The following is a 13,436-nucleotide window of genomic DNA, read 5'->3' on the forward strand; positions in this document are numbered from 1 at the left end:
GCTCACCTTATTTTCATTCTGGGGCTGCGTGAAATCCTGTTAACGGCCCTTCAATACACCTTCAATAAGAGGAGCACAGCAGTGGTGCATCAATGCTAAATCAGGTTGTGCATGCAATTCCATGTGTTTAATAGCACTTTAAAAGCATTAATAAAGTAGTATAGGGAATTTATTTGAATGAATCATTTGTACAGCATTGTTCCACCATAACTTCGATTCACTACTACTAGTACAACATAATTAATTAGAATTCACATTACATTTTGTGCTTTCTGTTAATTTCCTCTTTCTGTTAAAAATTCCTCAGTTTTTTGGAATCCAGTGATATAAAATAAACACAAACACATGATCACGCACACACACACACACACACACACACACACACACACACACACACACACACACACACACACACACACACACACACACACACACACACACACACACACACACACACACACATTGTAAAGCATATCGCAATTGGCATATCTAGTGCAAGATACTGCACAGATGAACAGCAGCTCCAGGACCGCACAGTTCTCTCTATCGATGGCCAGTGGGCAGCATGTGATCACAGAGCCCACCCAGGCACAGCACCCGTTCCACTCTGCGCTCCAAATAGCGCTGCTGAAGTAGCCAACCAGCCAAAGGTCGGCGGGTTGATATGGAGATGTGTGAGGGAGGCACCACTCAAAGCCCTCGACTGCTGGGGGCCGCGGGCTCGGATCACACTGCAGTGACTCATCTAGGGGCTAACGCCTGATTTCCACCGGGGACGTACGCGCCGCGGAACGGCAGCGAACTCTGCCCTGCGTCAATTTCCACCGGGCGCGTAACGGCAGCGTAGCGCTGCCTTGCGTGCCGGCTGTATTCACACGAGATCACGCGATAATCCCAAACCTGATGTACTCACCTTCCACTCCCAAAACTACTGCAATTAAATGCCAGGCTTTGTCCTTTCTGACATTGTCCTTATAAAAAGGATGATTTATTTCATAAATTATTTTATGTTGCTCCACTTCGACAATCAGTCTCTCGTCGTCCATGTTGCCGACTCTCTGAGACCCTTTGATTGATTGACTGCTGACCTGGTTCCACCGGTCATGACGTAATGTTGATGTGAAGTTGTGATAGGCTACATGAGCTGAGTATTGTGTTTTATTTAGAAAATTGACCGGATTCTCTATGGCTTTTACTTTTTCACTTCCTGCCCGGCTCGATCTGCTCTGTTGAAATTGACGCGGTTCAGCAACGGCTCGCGTCAAAAATAGAACTTTCCGCAGCGCGCCCGGTGGGAATGGTTTCATTGATTAGAGTGGCAGCGATCAGCAGCGGTGACCGCGGCGCTTACGTCCCCGGTGGAAATCAGGCTTGATTGGACGACTTCCTTTGCGATGTCGGGCAAAGGGGCGGGGTTTCATGTCTCCAGCAACGGTCGTACTCTTTTTGACGTGAATTTATCGTTTTGTAGACGTATTTTCATAACTCTTAACTGCCAAAAATGGAACTAATTGAATGTAACTAATGACGGGATGTTAAAATATCAATTAAAAGAAAGGGACATTGGCTCGCGAACGGTGGTCAGTTTCTTGGAAATATGGCGTAACCCTCAACCATGTTCACATAACCAGTTGGAGGAAAAATAAACATAGCGAAACCAACTAAACAGCAAAAATAAATTCAAGAATTTTCAAAACATTTTCTAAGTTGTACGATTGAGAAAAGAAGGGAAAACTCCTTCAGAGGTAGTGTAATGGGCTCGCTAGCCAAGCAAGCTAACTATCCACTCAGTTAAACGTTTCCCAAAAAACTCCACAGCGTGTTGAGGATTACTCATGTAGTTTAATGGTAATTTCATGAAACTGTAAACACAATACAAACATAAGGTAAGTATTAATAAAGCTGAACAGTAAGCATAAAGAAGTAAATCTATAATTCAACACATGGAAAATAAAGATAATACTTACAGACGTTGCTTTAACAAACAAGAAGATGTAGAACTGCATCTTAATGGAAGAGCTGATCAAGCTGTCGATCCTGCATGCTCTCTATGTGAATAATGTGCTTGTGACTTCCGGTCACTTAACTAGCAGCCCCTCCCTTAGAGCATTCCCTCTTAAAGGTACAGGCACCTATGCCACATACATTACAAAAAAAACACTTTCAATGCCAGGGGCAGAACACTCCCCACTTAGGGTCTTACAAGACTCTACATTAATTAACAGAATCAGTCTTAGGAGACAGAAGCAGAACAACTTCTGTAACAGGACGAAAGAACGTCTTCTTGGTTCCACCTTTGACGACTTCCACTTCAACTTTCCGAACCAATCCATCTTCTCCTGGAAAGGTCTTGGTGAGAATGCCCATGGGCCATTCATCTCTCTTTGCTTGACTATCTTTTAAGAGAATGATGTCCCCTTCTTGGAGACAAGGCTTCTTTCCTTGCCACTTGTGACGTAGCTGCAGGGTTTTGAGACATTCACGCCTCCATCTGCTCCAAAAGATGTCAGCTAGGCTTTGAACTTGCTTCCATTCCTCTTTGAAGAGATCTGCCTCATCAAAGTGGCCAGGAGGAGGAGGAGGAGGAGGAGTAGAACCTGTTTTGAGGGTCAGGAGCATTGCTGGGGTGAGGATGAGAGGCGACTCCGGATCTGATGACACTGGGATGAGTGGTCTCGCGTTCATGACAGCAGTTACCTCGGACATGAATGTTGTGAGAACTTCATGGGTCAGACGAGATTTCTTTTCTTCCAACAGCATACAATCCAGTATACGGCGAGCGATGCCAATCATACGTTCCCACGCTCCCCCCATGTGGGATGCGTGGGGCGGATTAAACACCCAGGTGCAACTCTGAGTGCTCAGGTACTTTTCCACTTTCTGGAAAGTAGGACTTGTCTTGTCCATCTCCAGCTCTCGGGAAGCGCCGACGAAGTTCGTGCCACAGTCGGACCGAATCTGTTTTGCGGGGCCCCTGATGGCAAAGAACCTTCTCAAAGCGTTGATGAAGCTGCTGGTGCTCATTGCCTCGATCACTTCAATATGAACTGCCCTTGAACTCATGCATGAGAACATCACAGCCCATCGTTTAGAGTTAGCGTGTCCTCCTCTTGTGCGGCGTGAGACGACTTCCCATGGCCCAAAAACATCAACACCTACGTAGGTGAATGGAGGTGCTACTTGGAGTCGTTCTGCTGGCAGATTGGCCATCTGTTGATGTTCGGTTTTTCCTCGCAGTTTCCTGCAGGTGACGCATCTGTACAGCAGACTGCCGATACAGCGTTTTGCTCCCACCAGCCAGAAACCAGCAGCCCGTATTGCACCTTCAGTAAGATGTCTTCCCTGGTGTTTCACAGCCTCATGATAGTGACACACCAGCAGAGTCACCAGATGATACTGGCCAGGGATGATGATGGGGTGTGTTTCATTCATGTTTAAACCTGCTTGTGCTGTGCGTCCTCCTACTCTTAGGAGTTGATCTGGGTCTTGGAGAGGATGCAACTTCCAGAGGCTGCTGGAGGATGGAATGGGGAACCCTTTGGCTATGCACTTCAGCTCTTCTGCATAACAATGGTTCTGAACACTCCTCATGATGCACACTTTAGCTCTCGCCAGCTCTTCCTCTGTAGGACGACAGATGTGCCACCCTCGGCACTCGCCTTGCACAGGGCGGATGAAGGAGTGTGCTACATGGATCAGGTGTGCAACTGCTGTGACGAGAGTGCTGAACTTAGAGAAACGTTCAAAGCGTTGAGGATGAACCATACCTATGGCTGCATGAGTGATACTTGTGGTCACCTGAGGACGTACTTCAGAGTCAGAGGAAGGATCGATGAGGTCGTAGCTCTCTTCAGTTTCAGGAGTGGACAAGGATTCACTCTTAAGAAAGTCTGGCCCGGTGAGCCATGTTGTGCTGCGTAGGAGGGCTGGAGTAGCTGTTCTTGTTCCAACGTCGGCTGGATTAAGGTCTGTATGGACGTACTTCCACTGGCCGAGACAGGGTGATTGACGGATACGTTGAACCCTGTTATGCACGAACACATAGAATCTCCTCGACTGGTTGTGGATGTATCCCAAGACAACCTTGCTATCTGTGTAGTATGTGATGTTGTTGAATGTGACATCCATCTCTTCAACTATCAGCTCGGCTATCTCCACAGCAAGTACAGCAGCGCACAACTCTAGTCTTGGGATAGTGAGGTCAGGCTGAGGCGCCAGCTTTGCCTTCCCGAAGACAAAGCCAACCTCGGGTTGGTTTTCGTGGTTCGTCACCTTAATGTAGGCCACAGCTGCAACAGCTTTCACCGATGCATCTGCAAAAACACAGAGTTCTCTTACTTGTGCACCTGCGGTAGAGAGGGACGTGTAAGGACAAGGTGTCTGGAGGTCCTGTAAGTCCTGAAGCGGCTCTTTCCGTCTTGTCCACTCGATCTCCATGTTTTTTGGGGGTGGTGAGTCCCAATCCTCTGCCTGCGTGGTGAGCTCTCTGAGTATCAGCCTTCCGTGTACAGAGACCGGTGCAACAAACCCTAGAGGGTCATATAGACTGTTTACGGTTGACAGCACCCCTCTGCGAGTGAATGGCTTTTTGTCGTTTTCAATCTGGAATGTGAAGGTGTCTGCTCGCATGTTCCAAGACAATCCAAGACTATGTTGGACTGGCAGGTCATCGACAAAAAGATCCAAGTTGTTGACGTCTTTGGAGCGATCTTGAGGTGGGAATGCGTGAATGACTGCTGGTTGATTTGATGCAATCTTGTGCAACCTGAGGTTAGAGGCTGAAAGCATCTTCTGTGTTCTTCCAAGAACGCTGATGGCCTCTTCCTCAGTAGCGAACGACTTCAAAGCATCGTCAACATAGAACTCAAGTTCAATGAGTCTTCTTGCGTCACTGCCATACTATGCCTCTGCTTCTTTGGCCGCTCTTCTCAGACCGTACACGGCCACAGCAGAAGGACTGTTCCCAAAAAGGTGCACTCGCATCCGGTAGTCCACGACATTGCAGGTAGGATCATTGTCCCTGTACCATAGGAAGCGGAGATAGTCCCTGTGGTCTTCCTTCACCACGAAGTAGTGGAACATGTGTTCGATGTCAGCCGTAATGGCTACTTGCTCCGTACTGAACCTCATAAGGACGCCTAGCAGGCTGTTGTTCAGGTCCGGGCCGGTGAGCAGGACATCGTTGAGTGAGACTCCTTCATGTGATGCGCTGCTGTCGAAGACCACTCGGATCTTGTCCGGCTTTTTGGGATGGTACACGCCGAACAGGGGTAAGTACCAGCATTCCTTCCCTACTTGCAGGGGTGGAGCGATCTCTGCATGTCCTCTGCTAAGCATGTTCTGCATGAACTCTAGAAAGTGGGACTTCATCTGCGGTCGTTTTTCCAGAGTGCGGCGGAGCGAGAGGAGGCGGTCATGCGCTTGTCTCCTGTTGTTGGGCAGCCGTTGTCTTGGGGATCGGAAAGGCAGAGGTACGACTCAGCTTTTGGAGCTGTCTTGGTGGAACTCAGCATCCATGATGTGAAGGAACTCTAGATCCTCCATAGAAGGTGCAAGTCTGTGATCATCGGCAGTACGAGTGAAGATGGCTTGGCCTAAGCTGTCTTCTGCTAGCTTTCCTAAGCTATATGCGAAGGTAGGTACTGGATGGTTTTGATATGTAGGTGCTTGACTGAAAACCTCTTTCACTTTGATTTGGTTGTTGCATGGCTGTAGATGGGTAGCACGACCGTTCTCTAGGATGGATGTTTTATAGCTGTTCACCTGTGGTGATCTGTGTGCACCTCCAAGGCAAACGTCACCGATGACGACCCACCCTAGGTCCAGTCTTTGGGCAAAGGGTGCATTGCCTGGACCATTAATCTGATCCCTGACCTTGTGTAACCTCAGAATGTCTCTTCCCAGAAGGAGGAGTACGTTAGCATCAGGATCGAGAGGTGGTATTTCATCTGCAATACGTTTCAGGTGAGTATGGTGGTGTGCGGCGTCCGGGGTAGGTATCTCAGCTCGATTGTCAGGGACTTTGTTGCATTCGAGAAGCGTAGGTAGAGGAAAGCTAAGTTTCTTTTCCAGTGACTCGATAGTGTAACCGATGGCTCTTCTCCCCACTGTCTCTTTAAGCCCTGCACATGTCTTGAGAGTGTATTCGTAGGAGCACCCAGAGATCTTAAAGACATCAAAGAACTCTGAACGTGCAAGGGAGCGGTTACTTTGATCATCGAGTATTGCGTACATCCTCTTGGACTCCTGTCTGTGTCCAGTGGGGTACACACTGACGAGGCAGATCTTAGCACAGGCTCTCGCACTTAATCCTTCGCCACACACTTGAGTGCACCTCGAAGTGACCTCCTGGGCCTCCGCTTTGTCCTCCTCCCCGCTATGCTCTGAAGCGGGAGGGGACGAATTGGACTTCCAGGTTGCTGGTCCAGGGTGTAGTGCTGTCGTGTGGTTGGTGCTCTCACATTCCATACATTTGACATCGGCGGAGCAGTTCCTGGCGAGATGCTCTGTGGAGGAGCAACAGCGAAAGCAGATGTAGTGTTCTTTGAGAAACTGTTTGCGTTCCTCTAAACTCTTTTCTCGAAAGCCTCTGCATTTCATCAGGGGGTGAGGCTTTCCATGTAGGGGGCAGTGTTTGCTTGGGTCCGCTGGTTTGTTACCTACTCTTGACTCAGGCTTGTCCACTGAAGAGACTTGGGTCTTGTGAACGTATACAGGCGCCTTCATAGGCCTCTCCCACTTGTTCTTTTTCTCTGCTGGAACTTGTGTGAAGAGGTTGAAGCTTGGGTCTGTACGTGCTTTTGCTTCATTGCGAATGAAGTCGACAAACACAGAGAAAGGAGGGAAACTGACCGAATGGTCACGTTTGTATCGTGATCCGAAGTAGATCCACTTTTCCTGAATGTTGTGTGGGAGTTTCTCAATTATAGGATTGACTCCTCTTGAAGTGTCCAAGTATGAAAGACCGGTGAAGTAGCCATCTTGTTTAGCTGCTTCCAGCTCTGACAACAGATCTGCTAAATCTCGAAGTCTCTGTGGATCCTTTGTTGTGATTTTGGGGAAGTTTTCCAGTTTACCAAAGAGGGCCTGTTCGACGGCCTCCGGTGAGCCGTATAGCTCGTCGAGCCGCTCCCATGCCATAGTCAATCCAGTAGGCGGGTGTCTGATATTGACCGATTTAATCTGTTTAACCTGTTCTGCTGACTCTTTTCCGAGATACTTGGTGAGAAGGTCGAGCTGTTCTCCAGCAGACAAGTCCAGGTTGTCAATAGCACTATGGAACGACATTTTCCATGACCAGTAGTTCATTGGTTGTTCATCGTATACAGTGAGTCTTGATGTCACGAGGTGGCTGCAGGCCAGATATTTAGCGAGGTCATTGGTGGTTTGACAGTGGTCGCATCCAACTCTACAGGGCGCTCCATAGACAGGCTGATGTACAGGGGATGGCAAATGCTTATTTAGGCTATAATGTGGCGACGCTTTAATATGATGAGGGACTTGCGGTGTGTAGTCAGGTGTAGTCTCTCTATAATGCGACACTTGAGATGCGTAGAATGACGTAGTCTCATCAGGAGTGATGTCTTGGGCTTGGCTGATGCTTTGTGGGTTTGGTAATGTTGGATTGTCACCATTTATATTGACTGGCGAATTAACTGCAGTTATACTGGCTTGCTCTGCCACGTAAGCAGCAGTACGCTCTTCTTTGCTTTTTTTTGTACTTTACTGGCAGCCTCACTGACCACTTCGATCCACTGTTCTCTCATACCAGCCATCAGAGAATCAGCCTCCACTATGGCAGCATCTTTTTCTTTCTCTTCGTTTAATGCATCAAGATTGGCATTAATCCGTGCTTGCTCTACCTTTAATTCAATTTCCCTTTTTGAATGTGCCGCTCTAGCTTGCGCTGCTTCAGCTTTTGCTTTGGCCATGGCCACAGCCATAGACATCTTTGAGCTGGACGATGTACCGGAAGAGCGAGAGCTCACAGACTTATTATCTCCATTTTCTTTGTTTTTACTGTTAGCTGCTGACATAATGACGGTGCGTTTTTAATACCAGCAACAGATATGATGGCGTACAGGCTGTATGGATGTCTTTCCGTTAGCTGGTTAGCAATTTAGCTCTGTAAGATGGCTGTCTTCGGCTATCTTGTTAGCTGTGTTGCCGTCTTTTCACTGTAATGGGCTCGCTAGCCAAGCAAGCTAACTATCCACTCAGTTAAACGTTTCCCAAAAAACTCCACAGCGTGTTGAGGATTACTCATGTAGTTTAATGGTAATTTCGTGAAACTGTAAACACAATACAAACATAAGGTAAGTATTAATAAAGCTAAACAGTAAGCATAAAGAAGTAAATCTATAATTCAACACATGGAAAATAAAGATAATACTTACAGACGTTGCTTTAACAAACAAGAAGATGTAGAACTGCATCTTAATGGAAGAGCTGATCAAGCTGTCGATCCTGCATGCTCTCTATGTGAATAACGTGCTTGTGACTTCCGGTCACCTAACTAGCAGCCCCTCCCTTAGAGCATTCCCTCTTAAAGGTACAGGCACCTATGCCACATACATTACAAAAAAAACACTTTCAATGCCAGGGGCAGAACAGGTAGATAAAACAACTCTTATAAAGAAATATGCTAATAATGAAACACACCATATTCAGGTTTCATGCAACACTTATACGAGGTATAGCTTAATAGTGCCCGGCATTATTTCACCACGAACATAACACAAATAGTCTATCAACCACACCAGCAATTCAGTGACCTTGTCTCCTCATGGTAATACTACTTCTGGTGGTGCTCGTCCACAGACAGCCCAGCATTGAACAATTCTGTCTGGAGATTTAAACGTCTTCTGCTGTGGAGAGAGGTGGAAAATAAATGATTAGTAAGAGCATTTGAAGAAGCTTTAAACATATTATCCTCTATGTTCAAAGGGTCAAGTTTGACAATCCAGGAGCTACAAGCAAAGCAAGACTTGTGCTGATCATTCAAGCGTACGTCTGGACCTATGAATCAGAGAGTCTGCTTGCCTTTAGGAGAGAGGGGTCTGGGCTTACCTTGACATCGTCCTCGCAATAACTTCCTTGACCCATGGAGCTTCAGGATCCAGACAGACCTCTAGGCCCGTCTTTTTCAGAGTGGCACTGAAACACCAAACATGAAGCAGATAATGAGTACGACCAACCACTTCTCATAATATCCCAAAAAGGTTCAAGGAAAATCTCCATAAGATCCTGCAGAGGGAGGTTATGTGAACAAAATATTGAGGACTCACATGATCTCCGATTTTTCACAGTGAGAATTGGCCTTATTGATCTCCACCTTCCTGATGTGCTGACCAATCCGACGGCTCTCTGTCTTGATGCAGCGGCAGCGTAGTTCCATCCCCAAGCCCCTCAGACTTATACCTTAGGAGACAAAAGTTAGAGTAGACTTAGATCACCTCAAGTCAACTGTCTTACTCTTAATAATCACATGAATATAGATGAATAAGGACCTACCTTCAGTAATGGTCAGCAAGGCCAGGAAAACCAGTAGTGAGCTGATGGGTATTTTGCCGCTTGTCATCTTCATTTTTAGAAAACAATCAACCTTAACAACTGAGGTTTTCTGATCTTCTGATGTTTGACTGGTTCTTCGCTACTTTTCTTCTCTCTGCTTCGACAGCTCTTATCACTTTCACTGCTGAATAACCCTGGCTCTGAGAAAGAGAGTTCAGCCTTTTAAAGCTGTCGGATGGCTCACAGCCAACAATTAAGGAATCTCGAGCAATTCGGGAATGTCATATCTGGGAATTTACAGACAAGGCTCATTTACAGACAAGGATCTTGCCGCCTTCTGCAGCAAGAATAGCCTGAGGTTTTCTCAACACAGGATGTACAATTATTTTTACCATACTTGTGACCAGTACTATCACAATATAAACTCTTAAGCAGTGAATGATTTAAACTTGATTTACTTCAACAGCCTCATTGAAGTCTGTTACCACAAGGGACCTGGCAGGATCTTTCCTCTATAAGAGGTTTGAAACCAAAATGAAGACTGATATCTTTTTCAACTATTCATGATAAGGTAATCTTTTTAATATAAATCAGTACAAGGGGGATAGAAGTGTATTCATTCACAACTATGATTAATAAATATATATATATAAGATAAAATGTACTTTATCAATCCCAGAAAAAATACAAGGAACTACCACTATAACTACTACCCCTACCAATACTCATATCAATAACATTAATAACAAAAGCTTTATCCTTTTGTTGATGTTGTTTTTAATTATATTAGTTGTTTTAATTTTTTAAATTTTGTATTTATTGAACAGATTTATTGAACAATAAATTTAAGGAAATGAAAATAAACAACAAATTTGATTTTCAGACCTTTATCTTTTACATTTACATTTAGGGCATTTAGCAGATGCTTTTATCCAAAGCGACTTACAATAAGTGCATTTGTTACAATAAGTACATTTGTCATAAGAAGTGAAACAATATATCGCTGTCGGTACAGTAAAGACGTTCATAGAACCAAGTGCAAGTATTACAATCGCTAGGCTAACCCATTCCCCGTGTAAAGCAGCGATAGCAGCTACTGTAGATGCTACACAATTAAGTACCTTGTACAAGTGCCAGGACGTACAACATTCAACGGTGCCTCATTAGTTTCTATGCAGAGTCGACATGAACTCTGAACAGGTGAGTTTTGAGTCTTTTGCGGAAGCTGGTGAGCGACTCTGCGGTCCTGACATCGGTAGGGAGCTCGTTCCACCACTGAGGTCCCAAAACAGAGAAAAGTTGTGACTTTGCTGATCGACCTTTGCTTGCTCTTAGCGATGGCGGTACCAGACGTCCGGCTGAGGTAGTTGAGCGGAGGGATCGAGCTGGGGTGTGTGGCTTTACTAATGCTTGGAGGTAGGCAGGGGCAGTTCCATCGACTGCCTTGTATGCCAGTACCATCATCTTGAATCTGATGCGAGCTATTACAGGGAGCCAGTGGAGGTCTCGGAAGAGGGGGGTTACATGTGAGAACTTTGGTAGGTTGAACACGAGGCGCGCTGCCGCATTCTGGATGCGCTGCAAGGGTTTAATCGCAGAGGCAGGGAGTCCAGCCAGGAGCGAGTTGCAGTAGTCGAGGCGGGAGATGACCAGTGATTGGACTAGAAGCTGAGCTGCTTCCCTTGTAAGGAAGGGCCGGATCCTACGGATGTTGTGAAGTGCAAATCTGCAGGATCGGGCCACAGCAGTGATGTTTGCGGTGCAGCATAACTTTTGGCAGTTGGAGAAGGAGATACAGTGATGTTCTCAACAGAGACCAGTAAGTCCATGTGTGGGCAATCTTTCCCTGGTATTAGGAGGAGCTCAGTCTTGTTGAGGTTAAGCCTCAGGTGATGGGCAGTTGTCCAGGTGCTGACTTCTGCCAGACATTCAGATATGCGTGTTGCAATCAGGGCTTTGTCAGATGAGGGAAAGGAGAGAAATAGCGAGTGTCGTCAGCATAGCAGTGATAGGAAAAGCCGTGGGATGTAATTACAGAGCCCAGAGATCTGGTGTAGAGGGAGAACAGAAGAGGCCCCAGTACCGAGCCTTTAGGGACACCTGTATCAAGCGTGCAAGGTTTGGACAAGGAGCCATTCCATGTTACCTGATAAGTGCGATTCATCAGATAGGACGTGAACCAGGAAAGGGCAGATTCAGCTATGCCAAGCTCGGCGAGAGTGGCGAGGAGGATCTGGTGGTTCAGAGTGTCAAATGCTGCAGACAAGTCAAGGAGAATGAGAACCGATGAGAGGGACGAGGCTCTGGCCGCCCGGAGGGACTCAGTCACCGCGAGGAGAGCCGTCTCAGTGGAGTGTGCTTTTTTGAAGCCTGACTGGTGAGGGTCAAGCAGGTTGCTAGATGAGAGATAGGAGTACAGTTGGTTAGCGACGGCACGTTCCAATGTTTTAGAGAGGAATGAAAGAAGAGATACCGGTCTGTAATTCTGGATGTCAGTGGTATCAAGCGTTGGTTTTTTGAGGAGAGGCTTTATTCTGGCAGTCTTGAAAGACGTTGGAACAATGCCAGAAGTGAGGGAGGAGTTAATAAGTGCGGTTAGAAATAGCAGGATGTCGTTTGACACAGCCTGGAGGAGGGAGGAAGGGATAGTGTCAAGGGGGCAGGTGGTGGCATGGTTAGATGTTATAATTATGTTGACCTCGTCTGAGGTGAGAGGGATGAATTGGGTAAAGACAGAGGTGGGGGTCGGGGGAGGGAGGATGGTGGCAGTGATAAAAGAGGAGCTAATGTCCTTTACTTTCTGGGTAAAGTAGGTAACAAAGTCATCAGCAGTGAGGCAGGAAGGAGAAGGAGGGGAGGGAGGGTTGAGGAGGGAAGAGAACAAGGAAAACAGTTTCCTGGGGTTTGAGGCGGAGGAGTTAATTTTGGTCCGGTAGAAGGCAGATTTGGCTGTTGACACAGTGGAGGTGAAACCTGAGAGAAGAAGGAGATAGTGAGATAGATCACTAGGACAGTCTGATTTCTTCCATTTCCTCTCAGCTGCCCGCAACTCTGCTCTATGGGTCCGCAGAGATTCAGACAGCCAAGGAGGGGGGGGTGAAGATTGTGCCGGTCTGGAGTGGAAGGGACAGAGGGAGTCCAAAGAGGAGGAGAGGGAGGATAGCAGGGTGTCAGAGGAATCCTCTGTGGATAGTTGAGAGAATTGTTCAATAGAAGGTAGTGAAGACGTAGTTGTGAAGGTAGTGAAGATCTTTTCTGTATTTTAAAGTTCGATTAGCATATTTAGATAAGAATGTAGGATTATGTCATTAAGTCAGATGTGAAAAATGTCAGGTCACCTTCAAAAATGAGGATTGCATAGCTCACAATGTACCATGATGAATTATGTTGATTGAGGGTCTGGCAGTCACTAATTTAACCTTGTTAATCTAGGGAAGGGACCAATAGACACATCATAGCCAGTGGGGTAATATAAAATGAAAAAAAAAAAGGAAAAAGGACCGCTTTGTACAAACTAGGGCAAAACAAGATGAAAAGTACAATTAAGTTGAGTGAGAAAGGACAATGCTTAAGAAAGATTAAAAGTCTGTAAAAGAAAAAAAGGCTGAAAAGCCCCGCCTTCTCCTGGCACCTAAGTGCTTTCTATCTAATGGGAAAGGGCCACTTGATATTTAGAATGTCAAGTGGCAAATGCTAAACAAAATGCAGTACTTGTCGTTGCAGACGAGACATTCTGTATGTTAATAACGTCCCTGGAGATATTACATATTCTACTGATCACGTCTCAGTTCACTTCCTTCAGCTTTCCAACAGAAGCCTTGTGCATCAGTGAAGCGTGGCATATTCATATTTGTCAGCTTATATTTGTCAAACTCCCAAAGAACATGTGACGGGGACCATATAGTTTGGATCGTTGGCCTTTG

At 46.2% G+C, this 13,436-nt stretch overlaps 1 protein-coding gene and 1 long non-coding RNA gene across 3 annotated transcripts in view; one reads left to right on the forward strand and one right to left on the reverse strand.

Annotated features, from left to right (window-relative positions):
* LOC307086419 overlaps positions 1-13,436 on the forward strand; it is a 44,056-nt gene that overhangs the window by 4,885 nt on the left and 25,735 nt on the right. The gene's annotated exons all lie outside the window — the stretch shown is intronic.
* Positions 8,343-9,656, reverse strand: LOC307086417 (interleukin-8-like). Of its 2 annotated transcripts, none has more exons than XM_079751615.1 (4): positions 9,514-9,656; positions 9,288-9,420; positions 9,070-9,156; positions 8,343-8,864 (listed from the first exon to the last, which is right to left on the reverse strand). In XM_079751615.1, the coding sequence occupies exons 1-4, from the start codon at positions 9,584-9,586 to the stop codon at positions 8,795-8,797; spliced, it is 363 nt and encodes a 120-aa protein (XP_079607741.1). In that variant the 5' UTR covers positions 9,587-9,656; the 3' UTR covers positions 8,343-8,794. The 2 variants fall into 2 exon arrangements, with proteins under 2 accessions (XP_079607741.1, XP_079607740.1); XM_079751614.1 differs by having other exon boundaries at positions 8,343-8,867.

This window comes from Pollachius pollachius (assembly GCF_949987615.1).
Source record: "Pollachius pollachius genome assembly, chromosome: 14".
NCBI classification, from domain to species: Eukaryota; Metazoa; Chordata; class Actinopteri; order Gadiformes; family Gadidae; genus Pollachius; species Pollachius pollachius.

Bases quoted from the DNA above. Each gene is read 5' to 3' on its own strand.
- LOC307086417 (XM_079751614.1), bottom strand. From the start codon at position 9,586: ATGAAGATGACAAGCGGCAAAATACCCATCAGCTCACTACTGGTTTTC. The intron at 9,421-9,513 runs GTAGGTCCTTAT...TTGTCTCCTAAG, and splicing joins CTTGCTGACCATTACTGAAG to GTATAAGTCTGAGGGGCTTG. The intron at 9,157-9,287 runs GTGAGTCCTCAA...TTGGTGTTTCAG, and splicing joins TGTGAAAAATCGGAGATCAT to TGCCACTCTGAAAAAGACGG.